Source organism: Taudactylus pleione, unplaced genomic scaffold (genome assembly GCF_031769625.1).
Source record: "Taudactylus pleione unplaced genomic scaffold, aTauple2 ptg000760l, whole genome shotgun sequence".
NCBI classification, from domain to species: domain Eukaryota; kingdom Metazoa; phylum Chordata; class Amphibia; order Anura; family Myobatrachidae; genus Taudactylus; species Taudactylus pleione.
Genome location: NW_028285162.1, coordinates 2,320,892 through 2,340,904, shown reverse-complemented (window position 1 = coordinate 2,340,904; position 20,013 = coordinate 2,320,892). Strand labels below are relative to the sequence as shown.

Here is a 20,013-nt window from a genome sequence, read left to right as displayed (position 1 = left end):
AAGCACACGTCAAAGATGGACTAAGCAACATCTATGAACTTTTTTTTAGTTATATCTGGGAAACTTGACATAGTGTCTGTACCCGTTGTTTCTTACATATATGGACTTTTTAATTGCAATCAGAACGTACCATCAGATGTCTGCAGAACTACTGTTTTGCTGTAAGGTCCAAGGCCCGTTGAATTAAATGCTTTGACTCTCGCATTGTAGGTGCTGTTGAAGTGAAGACCATCGATTGTGCATAAAGTCTCTTTTCCCACATAAACTTCCTAAAATTTATAGAACAAAAACACACAAAGAGATAATTTTCCTGCTGTTCATGACAACTTCTGTTATAAATGTATGTTAGACACTAATTTACATATATTTTTAGGGTGGATCATGTGTGTAATATGTACTTTGTAATGTAATATTTGCACTATGTGCCCAAGGAAAGTCTTGAAGGTATACTGTAATATTTGAAATAAAACAATAGAGGTGCGACTGAGGTGCACACTTTCAGCTTTAATTCAAGGAGTTGAACAAAAAATTTTTAGGAAATGTTTAGGAATTGCAACCATTTTTATACACAGACCCCTATTTTCAGGGGCTCAAATGTAATTGGACAAATTAACATAATCATAAATAAAATGTTCAGTTTTAATACTTTGTCGCAAATCCTTTGCAGGCAATCACAGCTTGAAGTCTGGAACTCATGGACATCACCAAATGCTGGGTTTCCTCCTTTGTTATACTTTGACAGGCCTTTACTGCAGCTGTGTTCAGTTGCTGGTTGTTTGTGGATCCTTTTGCTTTTATTTTTGTCTTCAGCAAGTGAAATGCATGCTCATTAGGGTTGAGAACTTGAGATCAGGTGAATGACTCGACCACTGCAGAATATTCTACTTATTTCCCTTAAAAAACTCCTAGGTTGCTTTCACAGTACAATCTGGAATGTGAAGCGCTGTCCAATCAATTTTGCTAAATTTTACTGAATCTGAGCAGACAGTATATCGCTATACACTTCTGAATTCATCTGGCTGCTTCTGTCTTCTGTCACATCATCTTACAAACAGTAATGACCTAGTGTAATTGCAAGCCGTGCATAACCATGCCATCACACTGCCTCCACCATGTTTTACAGATGACGAATAATGAGCCAATCCAAGCCTTCTCCAGAATTTTTTCTTCCCATCATTCTGGTACAGGTTGATATTAGTTTCATCTGTCCAAAGAGTGCTGTTCCAGAATTGGCTTTTTTATATGTATTTTTGTCAAAGTTGTATCTGCCCTTTACTTTCTTAAGGCGTATGAATGGTTAGCACTTTGTGGTGAACCCTCTGTATCTGACTTCTCTTGAAGTCTTCTCTTTATGGCAGTCTTGGAAAATGATATGATTACCTCCTCACTTGGCTGGATGTTGTGAAAGGGTTTCTCTTTACCACGGAAAGGATCCTGCGATCATCCACACTGCTGTCTTCCGTGGACGTCATGGCCTTTTTGTGTTGCCGAGCTTACCAGTACTGTCTTTTTTTCCCAGAATGTACAGTACCAAACTGTTGATTTGGCCACTTTTAAGGTTCACTTTATCTCTCTGATGGATTTTATTTGCAGCCAAAGGATGGCCTGTTTCACTTGCATCAAGAGCCCTTTGACCACATGTTGTGGATTCACAGCAACAGCTTCCGAGTGCAAATGCCACACATGGGGGGAGATGTATGTACGTGTGTCTAACGATCGTTAAATGTCTTTGCCCATACAGTGTTTAGTCCAATATCGCGTAAGCAGGCCCAGATACTGCCCGGATGTATTATAAGTTAATTTGCTGACGAGAGATTTTTAACTCACCAGTCTGGCAAATCGCACTCTCTCTTGCAGTTGCTCTGACAGGCGCTTGCAGTGATTCCGGTCAAGACTTCCCAGCAGCATCAGAGGTTATTTGAAAAACAAAACCTTTTAATATTTGTTTGTATGCACAATCCCTGGCTGTCAGAACTGAGAGCCAGGGACAGTAGTGTGTGAGCGTGGCAATGACAGCTGTCGAAATCCGTAACAGCACTTTTCAGAATGGTCAGTGCCGCAGACTGTTCATAACTTCCCAAACTGTCTAGTTAATAGCATCGCCAATAATTACAGGAGTATATAGCGCCCCCGTCATTCTGATCACTTCCCTGCATGATTACATGCAGGGAAGCAGTAACTGCAGTACATATGGTACACAGTTACCAAAATTATAGGTAACACCACTTCTTACATTTCCCCTTTGGAATCAAATCCAGACCTTCTCTCTGCTTAATTTATAAAGAAATAGCTAAATAAAAGCCCAGACCTGTTCATGAAATAGCTTTTTAGTCAAATGTCCAATTACTATTGGTCCCTTGAAAAAGAAGGGGCTACATATTAAACAGCTATAAGTCTTCAAATGTTCCTCCAATTTGGATGTGAATACCCTCAAACTAAAGCCAGTAGTCTGCACTGTAAAACCATATTCATTATAACTGCAACTTGCATTTGTTTTGGAGAGATGAAAACTAAAATGAAGGCTGCTATCTCTCTGTGTCCCATATGGTAAAGTTGTGTTAATATCGGGGGGCGTGGCCATGACGTCTATGGAGTAGCACACATGAGGGTGAGCTCTTCAGTGCTGTTATCCTGACCTACCTAGTGACACGCGCGCCCCGGACCAGTGTATACTTACCAGATAATATAAAAGGAAACAGTGCAGCGCTAAGTGTAGGATAGAAAACACATTTAATAATAGATAAAAATAAAGAATAATACAATTCTGTTAAATGGTGCATTAAACCATAAATGATTGATTGAGCATAGGCACAGAAATCAGTAATAAATCGACATGCATGTCTCACAGGAGCTTGTAAAATAGAAACACCCTAATTAGGCACAAGCTGGGATGCACCAGATTGAGTGTAGAGAGTAAGTTCAGTTCAGGGATTAGTGCTTTTCCCAGTCATGAGAATACTCTGCTATAAACGGATCATAGAGTATATGTAGGATACAGTCAATCCAATCATCCAAACGGAACAGTATTATATAGTTACCATACCACAGTTAAGTCATTCCAAAATGCACCGGATTCCACAGTGAGCAAACACCTATGAATGATTCATTGTGTGCTGGTCCCAGTGCACACAGCCAGATGGTGAGGGATGCACAGAATCCAGACTGAAGAAGGTGATCTTTGTGGGTAGAGGTTGCCGGTGATCACATCTAATGGCGTGCTTGGTATCACACGAAATTTGTAATCCTGTGGTAGGTAAGATACTGCTATGTAGAGATTCCAATGGACTTCAGAGAAGCAGTGAAAAAGTCCTGCTGCCTAGATGGGTGTCACACCAACGCGTTTCCCTGCCGGATTGGCAGCTTTTTCAAGGTGATAGAATGGATCTCTGTAAGCTCATAAATAGTGCCATTCATTAAGACTAAAGATAATACTTTAGTCTTTAGTCTGCCTCCCATTATGTTATATATGTATGAGCATAGGACATGTGTATAATTTGCTGAAGGAACGCACGAGTGTGTGTTCTGATTTTTAATTGATTGATTGAGCACAGCAGTATTATCTTTAGTCTTTTCCTTTTATATTCACTTAATAGGAGACTAACTACCTCCTTTTGCAGCTTCTTGGATTAAACTGCTCCTGACAGCGCCTTTTATTTCTACTTATCCTTTATACTTACCAGATACCAGAGTGTTCGGAGCCTCTGCTAAGCCACTTTTCATGGAGTTCTGCGGCCTCCTGAGCTTCTTCCAGGGCGTCTTCTCCGGCGGGGCCTGAAGCCGTAACGCACCACGTGGGCCGCCGGCCGCCTCCCTGACTCAGCGTGGTGCGGCTGCATCGTATCTGCTCTCTTTCCTGTCTGGGGTGGCTGCTCCAAAATCTGCCCAGTGTCCGGGGTCACTGCCTGCTAGTTCAGCTGCCTGTCAGGGTACCTGTTTCTCCTGGAGGTACAGTGTACAGGTGGCTGCCATTTTCTGCTTGCTGAGTCACTACAGAGGTCTGTGATATCCTGGACACTTATACTGCAGATTACAGTGGTACTATTATACATTTCCCCCCTCTTTTTTTTAATATAATATATATTTATTTATATATCACACTGCCTGTTTAATGTGGTGAAAACTCATCATGCTGCAGCTGCAGCGAAACTAGAGCGTTACTCCCACTCATCCACTCTGTAACCTCCACCTGTGGATATACAGGGAAGCGGATCTATCCTGCGTCATCTCATACAATATTTTAGACAAAAGGAAGGGAAAAAGAAGGCTCTTTTTGTGGGGCACTCTTTTATCTCATAATCTGTATTAAAATATAACTTTTATTATATACTTTAAAATAGTGGTACCTTGAAGTAAATGGGAGAGTATGCCCAATAAGTGGGACTTTTACTTAATATACAGACATGTGACACGAACATACATTAAACACATAAGTAGATCCCCAGAAAATGGCGAAATATTTTTCAATATAATTTGAGAATAGAAATTCTCAAAATAATTATCAAGATTTGGGGTATTCTCTAAATTATGCATAGTATTGTGTGCCATCCATATCCTCCAGTTTATCACCTATATATCTTAGAATGCCTTTTTTGGCACCTCAAAACAATCTTATCAAAGATATATAGCAACAACAGAGATGTCAGGTCCTCTGTGCACAATTCCAAAATATACAGACATGTAATACAAACATACATGAAATATATAAATACATACATGAAACATATAAGTGATTTTGTCATCAAAAAGTGGCGAAATATTTATCAATATAATTAGAGAATAGAAATTCTCATGCAGGGTACATTCCTTTTTTATATTGGTAAGTTATGTATAAATGGTAAATGATATCCATGTGTTAAAGTATATTTGAAGGTTAATCCTGAATACAACAATAGAATTATTATATCAACCATGCAGGACTCCCACAATTTGTGTAGCAAGAAGGAGGGAGTTACCAAGAACTGAAATATTCTCTAGATCTTGCATAGTATAGTATGCCATCCATATCCTCAGGTTAATCACCTAAACATTTTTTAATAATAGTAAGTGCCTTTTTTGGTACCTCAAAACAATTTTTATCAGAGATATATAGTAGCAATAGAGATGTTATGTCCTCTATATGCAATTCCAAAGTAAATGAATGAATGAGAACAGAATCCATATAACAGAGGATCTTCAATCATAAGCCACATATGTGTGCAGAAGTAAGCATGAAAATAACACAAAAAATCATGTGTGTATAGATTAAAGTTGCTATCCACACTCAGGTAACGCTACACAGAGAAAAAAACACACGTGGGCTATAAGTGTCTAGGGAGTCCCACGTGGGGAAGATACATTATTACCACATTGGAAGATCAGTGAAAAAAGGAAGTGGAAGTCGGCATGTGCACCTGCCGAAATGATCCATCCATCACCGCTGCATCACCTAAAGAGATCGGGACGCGCGTTTCGCCTGTTAGGCTTGGTCACCCGCACATAGCCAGAGAGTCTCAGCTCTCTGTTTAAGTACTCGTCGTCGGGAATAACTCCCGGCTAATGAAAGTGAAAGAGGATATTCCATTGGTTGTCCGGGACGCATGATGTGTCACTACTGTTATCTAACTGCCTATTGGATAATCAGGTCACATGATGTAAACATTGCTGGAAAGGGGGGAGTGTGAAAAAAGTGGCCAGTCTATTGGGTATATGTCAGCGCTATTGTCAATGCGATCTATACAATTACCAAAAGCTGATCACAATAAAGAATATTAAGAAAACAGAAAGGGGGTAAATGAAATGAAAATGAAAACAGACACTGGGGAGTCATGGATAAGGTCAATAAGAGAAGTAGGACCCCGTAACGCTTTGCATAGTTAGGGCAAATGTGCCTATAAAAGGTCTAGTTATATATGCTGGTGAATATACATAATTGAAGCTATTGTTATAAAGTTTTATTCAGAGCCTAAATGGTGGAGAGAGAAAAAAGCAGATGGGTGAAGGAGATTATTTGAGGGATCATAAATAACATCAATTAGTATACATACCAATAGTGTTCAAACATAGGACATAAACACATAAACATGGAGATTATTAATTCCTGATTCAGCTGATATAAATGTTGTACTGTAATCAACACATAAGTGGTGAAGAAGGAGAATAGAAGGATATAAAATAAAGTATCTCTACACATTGTCTAAGACTGCAGCTGCTGCATGCCATCATGTATGTCATAGGATGACTTGTGAGCGTACAGACCCAGCATAGTAGGGAAAGAATAAGTAAGATGAGCATCTACTGTTACATTGTATCAGCAGGACAGATCCTGATAAATAAATTGCAGGAAATTTCCCTGAAAATCTGTAATGAGAGTGCTCAAGATTAAGAAAGAACAGTGATTAGATGAGTCATCACAGGGACGGAAACCCATGCTACTACTAATCATGTGTCATCCGATATTGATGAAGAGTGAGCATTCGGGCCATGCATGAGATGATTCAGAAATCAGATAAGGAAGCCGTAATGATGGCAGTACTGACGAATGTACTTGCTCTGTTGCAGCCGAATTGCAGAGCAATGTAACCATCCACTTCCTGCGTAATCGCATGCTTGAGATCAATAAGATAAGGAACATACACAGATAATGCTGCTCAATACAAGTATGTAGTACTCTTTCATAACATACATATATGTATGCTGTAAGGGTCAGGAATGTTCCATGACACATGTCTATGATAATTCTTAAAGAAGATCTAGATGTCTATAGTCAGAGATGATTTCTCAGTGGTAACTATGAATATACCCTCCTATTGAAACTATCTATTCTGTGTCACCACACATGTGCGTGAGCAATATGTCCTTTGGTATTAATGAAGATTAAGCATGTGGGCCATACATAAGATGATACAAAAATCAAATGAAAAGTTTACAATTATACTCATACTAACAGATAGGTTTGTTGCGACAGCATTGTAAAACAATGTATACCCCTCCTATATAATGGCAAGTTTGAAATCAGAATACTCAGCAGAAATAGTACAGCTGAATACAGGTATTGGGTATTCTCACATGACCTATATGTATGTGAGCGGTAAGGATCCAAAATTATCCATGATGTATGTCTCTGTCATATCTCCACTAATAGGAGGAGATAAGGAAGACCGCAAGAATTGAAAATGAAAAGTCGAATGTAGCTATAAGTGCAAATACATGTGTATAGAATTTATCTATATGTGAGTTGTATATGGTCATACATATCTATGCATGACCGTACCTGTATGTAGAGTAATAAACTGTGAAAATTGCGGTTAGAGCATATTATTAGTGTGTGTCTCATTCAGTATGAACCATTTTTTTTATATATCTGGCTGATTCATAAAAGTGTTATCGAGTGGGGGAAGAAAAGTTAAATGCAGTCTTATCCAGGTGAAATATAACTTTTAGATCAAAGTCTATTGGGGATGTATCCAACTGATATATCCTTACAGAAATACATTATAATTGATGTATTCGTTGAGTCCATCTGGTGTCAGAGATCCAAGCTTGAAAGTCCATGCACTTTCTCTTTTCAGTAATTCTTGAGTTAGATCACCCCCACGTATCCCTAGATTGACTTTCTCCAAACCAAAAATCCTAAATTCTTTGTTTGACCCTTGATGATATTTAAGGAAATGTCTGGCTACTGAAGTCAGTTTTTTATGTTTGCTTAGATCCGTGGAGGCATTTCTAATGGAACCAATATGCTCAAGTATCCGATGTTTAAAGGCACGAGATGTCATTCCCACATATTTCATGTTGCAACTACACGTGATGCAGTAAATTAATCCTACTGCATTGCAATTCATGAAGTTCTTAATTGGTATTATCTGACCATATTTGTCTTCTACTTTGTTTGTTTTCAAAATAAATTGGCATGCCTTTCATGTGCCACATGGAAAAGTGCCTGTGAGTTTAATCTCTCTTGGTGGATTCTTAACAAAGTGACTCTTTACCAATTCATTTCTTAAATTCCTTGACCGTCTCCAACTCATGGAGACTTTATTCTCTAAGATTTTAGATAAATCTTTGTTCAAGTGAAGTGTGTGCCAATGTTTTGCACAATAACCTGTATCTCCCTCCATTCATAACAGAAGTCACCTACAAAACGTAGTTTATCCATTTTTTCTGTATTGTCTTTCTTGGGAATATGAGTGATTCTCTCGGGATATCCGCCGTAAGTTTCTTTGCTCTTCTGATTGAGCATTTACTATAGCCTCTTTCAAGGAGTCTTTCAGCTAGTTCGCAACTTTTCTTTTCAAATGTTGTTTTGTCAGAGCAATTACGTCTCAATCTGAGAAATTCTCCTTTAGGCAGGTTTTCTATAGTAGGTGGAAAGTGTGAGCTTCTCTGATGTAGGAGATTGCTAGTAGCTGTTTCTTTGCGGAATAATTCCGTTTGAATCAAGCCTGTGGGATCTTTATAAATTGTGAGATCAAGGAATGGTACTGATTGATGACTAGCATAATGTGTCAGTTTCAAATTTATCGAGTTGTTATTGAGTTTATTGATGAATGTCATCATAGATTCCTCATTGCCTTCCCAGATCATCATAATGTCATCAATATATCTCCACCATGCGGAGATACCACATCATGCCACTTTTTCATTGATCTCAGGGTTGTTATTTCCCTCTGGGTCAAGTTACCATATCGAATTATATTTTTCCTTTTGTTCTTTTCTTGTAACTTGTCCAGGTCACGTGATACAAGTTCTTGAAATATCATGACCTCAGGGCATATATGTTCATGTGGAAAGAAATCCGATTTTTTTCTTACACAGAGGTCTTCCTGATGATATATTTGGAAGAGTACTCTCTTCTTCAAGGTCTTCCCGAATTTTTAATGCTGCAAGATCTTCTTCTTCAAGAGATGGTAATGGTAAATGTAATATCTTCCATCTCCTCTAAATTTCTATCTTTATTGCAAAAAAACTTTTTCAGGAGTAATTTACGCCCAAAGAGTTTAAGATCTTTTTCCCATAAAAATCTATTGAAATTTTTAGTAGGTGAGAAAGTTAATCCTTTCTCAAGGATTTTAATTTCAGTCTCGGTCAGTGACCTTTGTGACAGATTGATGATCTTGAGGCTTTGATTGTTGGTATTTAATTGCCTTTCTGTGTTCTTGTGATATACCTCGGTGTTAGTTGAGGGTCCCAACCTACCTCTGTGGGGTTTCTTCCTCCCCCTCCTCGTCTTCCTCTTGGACGTTGTCTGCTTCTGATGCCTCTCCCTACCCCTAAAAAAGGGACAGATGAATGGTCATTATAGTTATCCCCTCTGTATATCGAAGTATTAGGTCTGATATCCTCTGTGTAGTCTTCTCCTCCAGAGAATTCTGCATCAGATGATGTGTATTGATCTTGTTGTCTGAAAATGTGTGTTTTATTGTCAAACTTATTCCATCTGAAGATATTCCCAGACTAGAAATCTCTCTTATCCCTATTGAATTTATTTTTATTACAATCGATTATGTTGAGTTCATATGTTTCCAAGTCATTCTTATTTTTCTCAAAATTTCTTTGAAAATTGGTGTCCTTTTCCCATACTTCAAGTTTTTAGCCTAATTCCTCAATTTCTTTTTCACATGTGTCCAATATAAGATGATTATGTTTAATGAGAATGGACATCAAATCATTGGAACATTTTAGTAGAGTTGACTCCCAGTCTTTAATTAGGCTCTCAGTGGCGAGTTTGAAAGTCGGAAAAACCTTTGGTCTCAGACCTCTAGGTGTTATTTTATGTTTTAGGTAGTTTTAGAGAGTTGTAACGTCCCAAGAGACTCTAATCCTCCGTTGTAAAAGGGATTTTAAAATTTGTAGATCATGACCCCAATTTTTAAGAATTGTTTCCTCCACTAAAACATCCGGAAAAATTTCATCTAAATTCTTAGGGATTTTTCTACAAGTTGTCAATTCATTCTTCAGGGAGAAGGAGGTCATGATACATTATAGGTAACACCACTTCTTACATTTCCCCTTTGGAATCAAATCAAGACCTTCTCTCTGCTTAATTTATAAAGAAATAGCTAAATAAAAGCCCTGACCTGTTCATGAAATAGCTTTTTAGTCAAATGTCCAATTACTATTGGTCACTTGAAAAAGAAGGGGCTACATATTAAACAGCTATAATTCTTCAAATGTTCCTCCAATTTGGATGTGAATACCCTCAAACTAAAGCCAGTAGTTGCACTGTAAACCATATTCATTATAACTGTAACTTGCATTTGTTTTGGAGAGATGAAAACTAAAATGAAGGTTGCTATCTCTCTGTGTCCCATATGGTAAAGTTGTGTTAATATCGGAGGCGTGGCCATGACGTCTATGGAGTAGCACACATGAGTGTGAGCTCTCCAGTGCTGTTATCCTGACCTACCTACTGACACGCACGTCCCGGGCCAGTGGATACTTACCAGATACCGGAGTGTTCGGAGCCTCTGCTGAGCCACTTTTCATGGAGTTCTGCGGCCTCCTGAGCTTCTTCCAGGACGTCTTCTCCGGCGGGGCCTGAAGCCGCGACGCACCACGTGGGCCGCTGGCCGGCTTCCTGACTCAGCGTGGTGCGGCTGCATTGTATGTGCTGCTCTGCTCTCTTTCCTGTCTGGGGTGGCTGCTCCAAAATCTGCCCAGTGTCCGGAGTCACTGCCTGCTGGTTCAGCTGCCTGTCAGGGTACCTGTTTCTCCTGGAGGTACAGTGTACAGGTGGCTGCCATTTTCTGCTTGCTGAGTCACTACAGAGGTCTGTGATATCCTGGACACTTATACTGCAGATTACAGTGGTACTATTATACATTTCCCCTCTTTTTTTAATATAATATATATTTATTTATATATCACACTGCCTGTTTAATGTGGTGAAAACTCATCATGCTGCAGCTGCAGTGAAACTAGAGCGTTACTCCCGCTCATCCACTCCGTAACCTCCACCTGTGGATATACAGGGAAGCGGATCTAATCTGCGTCATCTCATACAATGTCAATAGACACCCCTGCAGCTACTCTACAAAGTGTGTTAGAAGCGGTCACTGTTAGTGAGAAAAGGCTGGCCGATAAAATTGGTAAAGTGTGATCTGACTTATCTATTATCCATCATGATTTACAACGTGTCCATGAGCAAGTGGGAGAGGTAGAAACACGTACTTCCACATTGGAGGACACAGTATCCCCATTGAAGGTGAAGGTCGGTACACTGGAATCTCAGATGGTTGCGGTGAATAAAAAGCTGTCAGATATGGAAGGATGCCTTCAGCGTAATAACGTCAGATTTGTGAGGCTACCAGAGGAGGAGGGGTCATGTCCTGAGGAGTTTCTTGAGAAACGGCTGTTAGAAATATATGGTAAAGGTGCCTTTACTTGCCCCCTGGTGCACCTCCCCGTACCTTTATTGCCAAGTTCCTCCACTATCAGGATCGGACCTTTATTGGCTCGCACTAAAGGTCCTATGGAATGTAACAGCTCTCGGATTTTGGTTTTCCCTGATTTTTCTGTGGGGGTCCAGAAAGAAAGAGCACAGTTTCTGCCAGTTAAACGTCGCTTATGGGACCTTAATCTTCCTTATGCCATGCTCTTTCCTTCAAACTTACATGTCGTTGTAGATGGTGAAACTAAATTCTTCTTCACCCCACGGGAGGCTGCTCTTTGGTTTCGACTTGCACCGGCCAGGAGGCCGCTAGTAAATGACTGACCATGAACCCTACTTTCGGTTTAGACCGCACGTAACTATAATATTTACACCTTTCACGGTGTTCACAAGTCTATCTCTCAGTTTTCATTACTGTTGTTTGGTAATGTTAATTCTTGCATTATCTATACTTGCTTATTTTATTAATGAATATGATGCTATTATTTTTTCTGGAGTAATCTTTTGATGTGGACAGTATATGTAATATATAGTATATTAGTTCTAGAATCCGTTAGTATAGTATATGTAAGTAAATTATTTTGCTGAGCTGCATTGTTCATACCTTGTAATATATGATGGGTTTTATGTAGACACAACTGAGGATATGTATATTCGGTTTTCTAGATTAATATATTTTGTTTTGCAGGGAGTGTTGTTAAGCTATGCTATAGTATATAGGCTCCCTAATTAATTATGTTTTACATAGATTGGGATGTATTCAGATTATAATGCCTGGGGTGTGTAGCACTGGAGAGTTCTCTCTGTGTTTAGGGATCATTATCTATTTTGCTCACCTGCGTATGGGTTCGATTAGTATATGCTTGCCAAGTGAGCTTAGCTTCTCTTTGTTTATCTTTCCTGTTTTTGGGTTGGGTTTGGTTATAGGTATGCCGCAGTTGGGGATGGCTATACAGGGTGGGGTGAAGAGAAGGGTGAGGGTTGTAGTTTTTTTAGTATTTTATTTTCTGTTGTTTTTATGTTATGTGGTCTCTGAATTTTTTTTAAGTATTATTGTGAAGCTACCACCATCTATTATGTCTTTCTTTCTCTTTCTGGGTATTGAGAGGTATGCATGTACCATGGAACTCTATGCTGTTATTCTGGCTGTATATAATGGGGGGAGATACATTACCTTGGGTTGGTAAGTCATGACACAGGCTAACATTAATATTCTTACTTGGAATGTGAGAGGTCCGGCATAGTATGGTTTTTCCCGGTTTGTTAGTTTAACTCTTTGGATGCCTACAGGGAATGAAGCGGACGTGAACTACACATAGGAGAGGTGAGTATGGATTTTTATTTCAGGTACCCCTATGGATTACTTCGGATACTATGTGAGTATGTGTGAGTGCGAGTGTGCAGGTATGTTTTATTCAAATGTTACTTTCACGGTGTGTTTGTTTTTTAACGTATTTCTTTAATTGTGGAACTACAAGTGCCAGCGGGCCCATAATGCCCCGATTGCTGGTATTTGTGGTTCTCCAAATACCAGCATGCGGTGGAGGCTTGCTGGTACTTGTGGTTCTACAACTAAAGACAATATTTAACCCTTTATTTTACACAAAACACTAACACTATCAACCCGGCACACACCGCCCTAGGGTGCCGGGGATAGCCCTGGGCTATCAGTCTATGCCTGGGGTGCCCTGGAGAGGGGGACCCTTTTATTGGGGGGTCCCCAACTCCCCAGGGATCCGCGGCATGGGCTGACTAGTGGACAGGGGTAATGCTTTGGCCAGGGAAACCGGTGAAAGGTTTTCCCTGGCTGTGGCATTATCCCCCACTTGAAAGAGTTCGTTGCTGGTTTTGGAATTTTCAGGGGACCTCTACTTGTTTTGTCCCCTGACTTTCCAGAACCAGGACCAGCTCAACAAAGCCCTGTGCTGGTTCTTAATATACAGGAGCTCCCTACGCATTTTGACCCCTGTATTTTTAGAACCAGGACAAGCTTTATAATGCCCAGGGATGGTTATGCTTTTGGGGAGGGGGTGCATGTGATTTTTTTTTTAAATTTAAAACCTTTTACATAAGTACACACAGAAACATGCACGTATCTCATGGATAAGTTTGAGAATGGGAAGTTTTAGTAACTCTGAAAAATGCGAGTTTTAGTGAACTGACACCTTATTACATTGGAGAGTTGTGAAAAATTGCGAGTTTAGCACAAAACTCACAATTTACCAAAACTGACACCCTATTACATTTGGCCCATAGTGTTGAGGAACTGCGCCAATACCTTATGACTGCAGCTCTTCCCAAATTGTCTTCTGAGACAAAAGATTTCCTAGACTCCCCGTTGACTGTGGAGGAAATTAATATAGCTACAGTATAAGATCTTTCCCAAATGGAAAGGCCCCGGGGTTAGATGGGATCCCTCTGGAGCTGTAAAAAAAAGCATTACCAGTTCTACATCCCCTGCCTACTTGGGCTATTCAATCAATTATATGAGTGCAAAAGTGGGAAAGTGACCTGGGAATATTGTCTGATGATGTATGGAAGGCAGCCCTGGGTAGCCCAAGAATGTCTACTCCAACAATAATGTTTCAAAAAATGAAATTGTTATGTTACAAAATGGCCTCAGTGTAATTTGATCAATGGAAATTTTTGGCATTTATTATGGACATGTTCTGTTATCAGTTTCTTCTGGGAAAAGGTCATTTGCATACAGGTGTCAACCGGTGTTCCCAGGGATGTGCTAAATCCCATAGTGTGACTCTAGCTGTAATTGAGGAAGACATTTTAGATAAATATGCTACACAATATGTTATTAATATGTATATGCTTGCAAAAGTCTGTATAGCCAGAGCATGGATGGCCCCCTGAGGGTTCAACAATAGGAGCTTGGATAGCTTTGGTAAATGAGGCTATGGCGCATGAAAAATTAGTTTCAACCACTGAAGGACTGAAGGCTGAGAATTTTTTTTATTTAATTTGGGGTAGATGGCTAGACTAGTCATATGTGTGGAGAGGAGGAAGATTGGGAAATGGTGGGGTGCGTAGAGATGTGGAGAGCAGTTAATACTCCTGTATGTTGAGAGATCAATATATACATCGAAATTTGTGTGCTATTATTCTCATATCGCTGTGCGGATATTGGGTTGAGAGTATGTTATTTAATAGGTATCCTGTTGGAGTGGTTGTGTCACAGTCAAAGGGGGTTTGAGGCTGTGTTCCCGGGCTGGGTCCTGGATCAGTTTGGTTGGACACAGGTGCTCTCAGAAGAAGGCTAGGTCTGATGTAGTTCCTGCGCATGAAGGAACAACTAGTCAAGAGAATCCTACAGGAGGAACTGGAGGAATGACTGGTACGCCGGCTATGGCTGGTGGGTACTGAACTCCGGGTATAATGGAGGACGGTGGTAGCACAGAGCTACTTGGTGTGGCTGGGTAGCCGTAAGGTGATGGTGGTAGCATGGGCTGCTTGATGCGGCTGGGTAGCCGTAAGGTGATGGTGGTAGCTCGGACGGTACTTGATGCGGCTGGATAGCCGTAAGGTGATGGTGGTAGCTCAGACGCTACTTGATGCAGCTGGATAGCCATAAGGTGATGCTGGTAGCACGGAGCTACTGGATGTGGCTGGGTAGCCGTAAGTTGATGGTGGTAGTTTGGACGCTACTTGATGCGGCTGGATAGCCGTAAGGTGATGGTGGTAGCTTGGACGCTACTTGATGCGGCTGGATAGCCGTAAGGTGATGCTGGTAGCACGGAGCTACTGGATGCGGCTGGGTAGCCATATGAGAATGGCAGTAGCTCGGATGCTACATGGTGCGGCTAGGGAGCCGTATGAGAATGGCGGTAGCAATACTTTAGGAAGCTTAGTGGGGAGGCTCACTTAGGAAACTAAGGGGACTTATTGCACTGGCAACTTGATACTGATCCAGGAAGTCCTTTTATCAGAACTGCAGGGTGCTGAGGAGGAACAGTACCATTGGTGGACATGGGGACATGTGACTCTGTCCAAGATGGCAGCGACCATTCATCCCGGACAGCAGCAGCAACAGCATGTGTGACGCCGGGCTGAACACAGCAGAGCGAATACCGGCACCCACAGGAAGAGAGGACAGCAGTGGGACCACCTGGAGAGCACTGAGCCACTGCAGCAGTGTGAGGAAGCCACAAGACGCCGCGGGACATAGCCCGCAAAGGTAAGTGCTGGGGTCTGGTTCTGAGGTCTCTTAGGCTGGCTGTGACAGTACCCCCTTTTCCATGAGTGGCCACTGGACACTTTCTTGGTTTATGGGGAAACTTCATATGAAACGTCTTGACTAGACGAGGAGCATGAACCTCAGAAGAGTTTATCCAAATTCTTTCTTCCGGTTGGAGACTGTTTACTATAAACACTTCTTCCTATATGTATATAAAATAAATATATCTATACATTGAGTTAAATGTTGCATATTTGTGTTTGGATGTTAAGTAACCTAAACAAGATATGTTACCATTGTTTGATATGTATTGTGTACTTCAAACTTATACTATACATTTATATTTGTACTGCAAATTGATATATTCTTATTGATGATTGGATGTAATTTATGAAGAGACCACAAATAGTGTTCATGTAATGTATTTTTATTGTTTTTTTGTTTTCTTTTCTGAAAAATAAATAAAAACTATTGGATTAAAAAAAAACAATATCACAATCCCAATATTATAATAAATAAGACATGAGCGGGTCCGGTTCTCTGAGAACAGGACCCACCCGAACCTCCAGATCCGAGGCAAGAACTGAGCTAGCCTCGGGTTTTCCTGCCTGACTCGGATCTCAAAACGAGGCAAAACGCCATCCTCCCGCTGTTGGATTCTCGCTGGTTTTGTATTATATAAAGGTCCCCACGATCGGCGCCATTTTCACTCCAGCTGTAGAGAGAGAAGCTAGCAGACGTAGTCAGTCACTCAGTGTGTGTGTCCAGTTGGGGTCTTGGCCTGAAGGCTGCTGCTGTGTTGTCCATAAAGGGGTTTAGGCTGCAGTGTATAAAGGAGGGCTTCCTTCAGTGGGTGCTGCAGCTGCTGTGTTACTTGTCCTGTCAATTAACTGTGGCTGCTGCTGTGCTTTTGTCCTGTCCATCAGGCTAGGGCTGCAGTCCATAAAGGGGTGCTGTGTTGGCCAGGGAGGGTGCTCTGTCAATTAGGGGTGCTCTTCCCCAGTTTTTTTTTTAAAAAAGTGCTTTTTTTGTGTGTGTGCATTAGCAACTTAGCTGTGCTATTATTATACGGTGACACTACCGCAGTTTATCATCCACATATTTGTGACTCTGCAGGTGTTATTTTTTATTTTTATTTTTTCTACTTGAATACCCCCTTTTTTATCACAGCACAAGAACACTATTCAGGATAGCACTGGTTCACAGTGTTTCCTTGTCTGTCTGGAATTGCAATCATTTTTGGACATTTATGACCCAATTAAGTTATTTCTAACAGCAACATTATTTTCGAAACTACGGACATAACTCATAAATTAACATTGCCACTGTGCAACTATTCATTTGCATGAGAATCAGTCTTCATTTTGACAAATGTACAATTATCTTATGTTTTTTACTATTTGTATTGAATCGTAATTTTATTTTTCTTATCTATGCATTTCAATTAAATGGTGTATGATCTTTATCAGCGCTCCCTTCTTTTCCATAATTTCTTTCTTAGGGGCTAGCCACCCCTCAGGTGTAGCTGCTTTTAGATTTCATCTTTTCCAGACCACAGCGCCCGGTCTCTTGTATTCTATCTGCAGGTGGTCTGTCCACATTCGGCAGGGGAGCTTTGTTGTCCAACAAAAAAAGGGGTGCTGTCTGTGTTGTTCATCAAGGGGCTGCTGCCACATTCAGGGGTGCTCTTCCCCAGTGTGAAAAAAATAAAAGTTAAATTAAATTAATAATATCAATATATCCACAAAAATAAAAAAAAAAGATATATTTTTTTGTGTGTGTATTCGCAAATTAGCTGCGCTTTTATTGTACGGTGACACTGCTGCAGTTTATAATCCACGTATTTGTGACTCTGCAGGTGATCTGTCCGCACTCCGCAGGGGTGCTTTGTTGTCCATCAAACAGTGGTGTTGTCTGTGTTGTTCATCAAGGGGCTGCTGCCTCCTTCAGGGGTGCTCTTCCCCAGTATGAAAAAAATAAAAGTGAAATTAAATTCATAATATCCAATATATCAATCCACAAAAAATATATATCTACTTTTGCAACTAACTTAGCTGCGCTATTATTGTACGGTGACACTGCCGCAGTTTATCGTCCACATATTAGTGACACTGCCGGTGATCTGTCCACACTTGCTTTGTTGTCCATCAAAAAGGGGTGCTGTCTGTGTTGCGGCTGCCTCATTCAGGGGTGCTCTTCCCCAGTGTAAAAAAAAGATATTGTTTGGTGACACTGCCGGTCAGACTGCAGTGTAAGTTTGTTGATAAGGAGGACGATCAAATGAGAGGAGAGCAGGAACCACATACCAGTCTTACAGCTGCTACCAGCAGTCATGATGGCGATGCAAGGCCGTCAACGTCATCTACAAAGTCAAAATCAAACAAGCAATGTTTTACAGTGTTGAAGAAAACAAAATTAAAAGCTAAGCTAGCTGCAGAGAAACAAAAAATTGGCAATATGCCATTTACTACACAAAATGGCTGTCACGTCCAGGGTTTCTCGGCATAGTGGTCGATGGGTAATACCTGGTCACTGTGGCGGGGGCGTCTGGCGGTGGCACTGGTGTTTGGCGAGGGGCATTCGCTGTGCGTGGTTCTGTGCAGGTATGTTGTCACTCTGGGCTGGTGAGGCCTGGTGGTGCTTCCGTTCCATTCGGCATGGGCGCCACCATCTTGCCTCCGGCCATGTGATTCAGCCATCCTATCCTGGTGTGTCACATGCTCTCTGACCAGTCACGGTACGGCACTTGGTATTTAGGGAGGTCCAGAGCCTCTCTTCATTGCCAGTGCAACGTGTGTCTCAGCATAGCTGAGAGAGAGTTCCCTGTGCTCACCATCTGTTCCTGTGAAACGCTACCTGCCTGCCTGCTTGCCTGATTTTCCCTCAGCCTGTATTCCTCATTTCAACCACTACACCTGATTTCCCCTGCCTGTCATTAACTGGACATTTCCCTATTAACCAGAACCTCAAACTGCTGGACAAGTCTTTTCTTCACCACCCTCACAAGACCCGGATACTGGACTGCTCCTATCTGCCACTACCTGGACTTCTACTCATTGCATTCACTTCAGTTCACATTTGCACTTTAGTGCCATCCCTGGACTTATTTTCTCCCATTGTTCATGTCTGCCAAACCACTTGTTAATAGTTCCACGTTTTTGTTTTAAATCTGCTTCTGTGTCTGCTCCTATCACCACCCCGTGTCCACAACAAAACCAGAACCTCACAGTGGCAAGGAAAGGATAAGGCCGTGGCCTTTATTTATGACTGGTGGTTCTGCATCTTATGATGATGTACGACCTTCTCCCTGTAGAAGTGTCAAACAAATTTAAATCACTAAGGCACATGAACCAACTGTGTGCTCAGAAAAGTCACAGATCCCCGAAGAGAGTCCAAGTGTGTCCGGTTGGGCTGCCATGTGTGAGCCTGACCTTTTAAATACTGCACTTGAGGAGGATCCTCCTTCCGCCATTTGTGTGCCCTCTGCAAATGTGGGGATGAGCAGCACAAGTCACCATGCTGACGTAGAAATCGAGGATGCTTCTGTGGAATTAGACCAGGAGGATGAGGAGCATAGAGCATATTTCTTTAGTTGGTGCTAACAAGGATGATGAGGATGTTGATGATGAATCAGGGAACAGTTGTTGCTCATGGTAGGAAAAAGGCAAAGCCCATTGCTGTCATGCCGGCAAAAAGACAAAAAAATCCACTTTCATCTGTGGAATTATTTCCTCCCAAATTCGGACAACAGTTGTCAAGCCATCTGGAACCTTTAGCCAAGCAAGAGTGAGTAGAGGAAAGGACCTTAACCATCTAGGAACCTCTTCCCTGTTACGTCACTTGCAGCGCATTAATCAAATTCAAAAGTGTTTTTCAAATTCAGAATCTTTGGATAAAAAAACTTAACAATCAGTCCAGTGTCATCTAGCTGCTCCCTTCTCTTTGTTGGATCCAAGCACCTGCAATCTCCACCACCAACACCTGCATCATCATCAACATCCTCAATCGTGATCCGAAGTAGTCCTGCATCAAATTTCATAAGAATGACTGACTCCTGTCCTATCCGTAAATCCTCAGAAGGATCCTAGAGTGCTACGCAGGCTACTGCTGATGTGAGTGGACTCTTCATCCCAGAAGGGAACCAGGAAGACTACTTTTAGTAGTTTAATAAAACAACTGACTGTCAAACAATCCTTTGCAAAGGGAACAGATATGACAGCAGACACCCAGTTGCACAGCGGATTACTGACACCATAACAGCTATTCTGGTATTAGATGTGCGTCCAGTATCCACTATTAATGCAGTGGGTTTTAGACAGTTAATTGAGGTCCTGTGTCCCTGCTACCATGTCCCATCTAGATTCCACTTCACTAGAATAGCAATTCCCAGTCTGTACAAGGACATTAAAAAATATCTTATTATTGGCCTCCGAAATGCCGTTGTGCCCACTGTCCACTT

The 20,013-nt window shown here is 41.1% G+C and overlaps 1 protein-coding gene across 1 annotated transcript in view; it reads right to left on the bottom strand.

The window, feature by feature from the left end:
• The window catches only part of TRIM67 (tripartite motif containing 67), a 272,622-nt gene that overhangs the window by 62,739 nt on the left and 189,870 nt on the right, over nucleotides 1–20,013 (bottom strand). Inside the window, exon 7 of the mRNA XM_088457427.1 lies at nucleotides 131–269. Within this exon, the coding sequence (XP_088313553.1) occupies nucleotides 131–269 (139 nt within the window). The remainder of the gene's footprint in view (nucleotides 1–130; nucleotides 270–20,013) is intronic.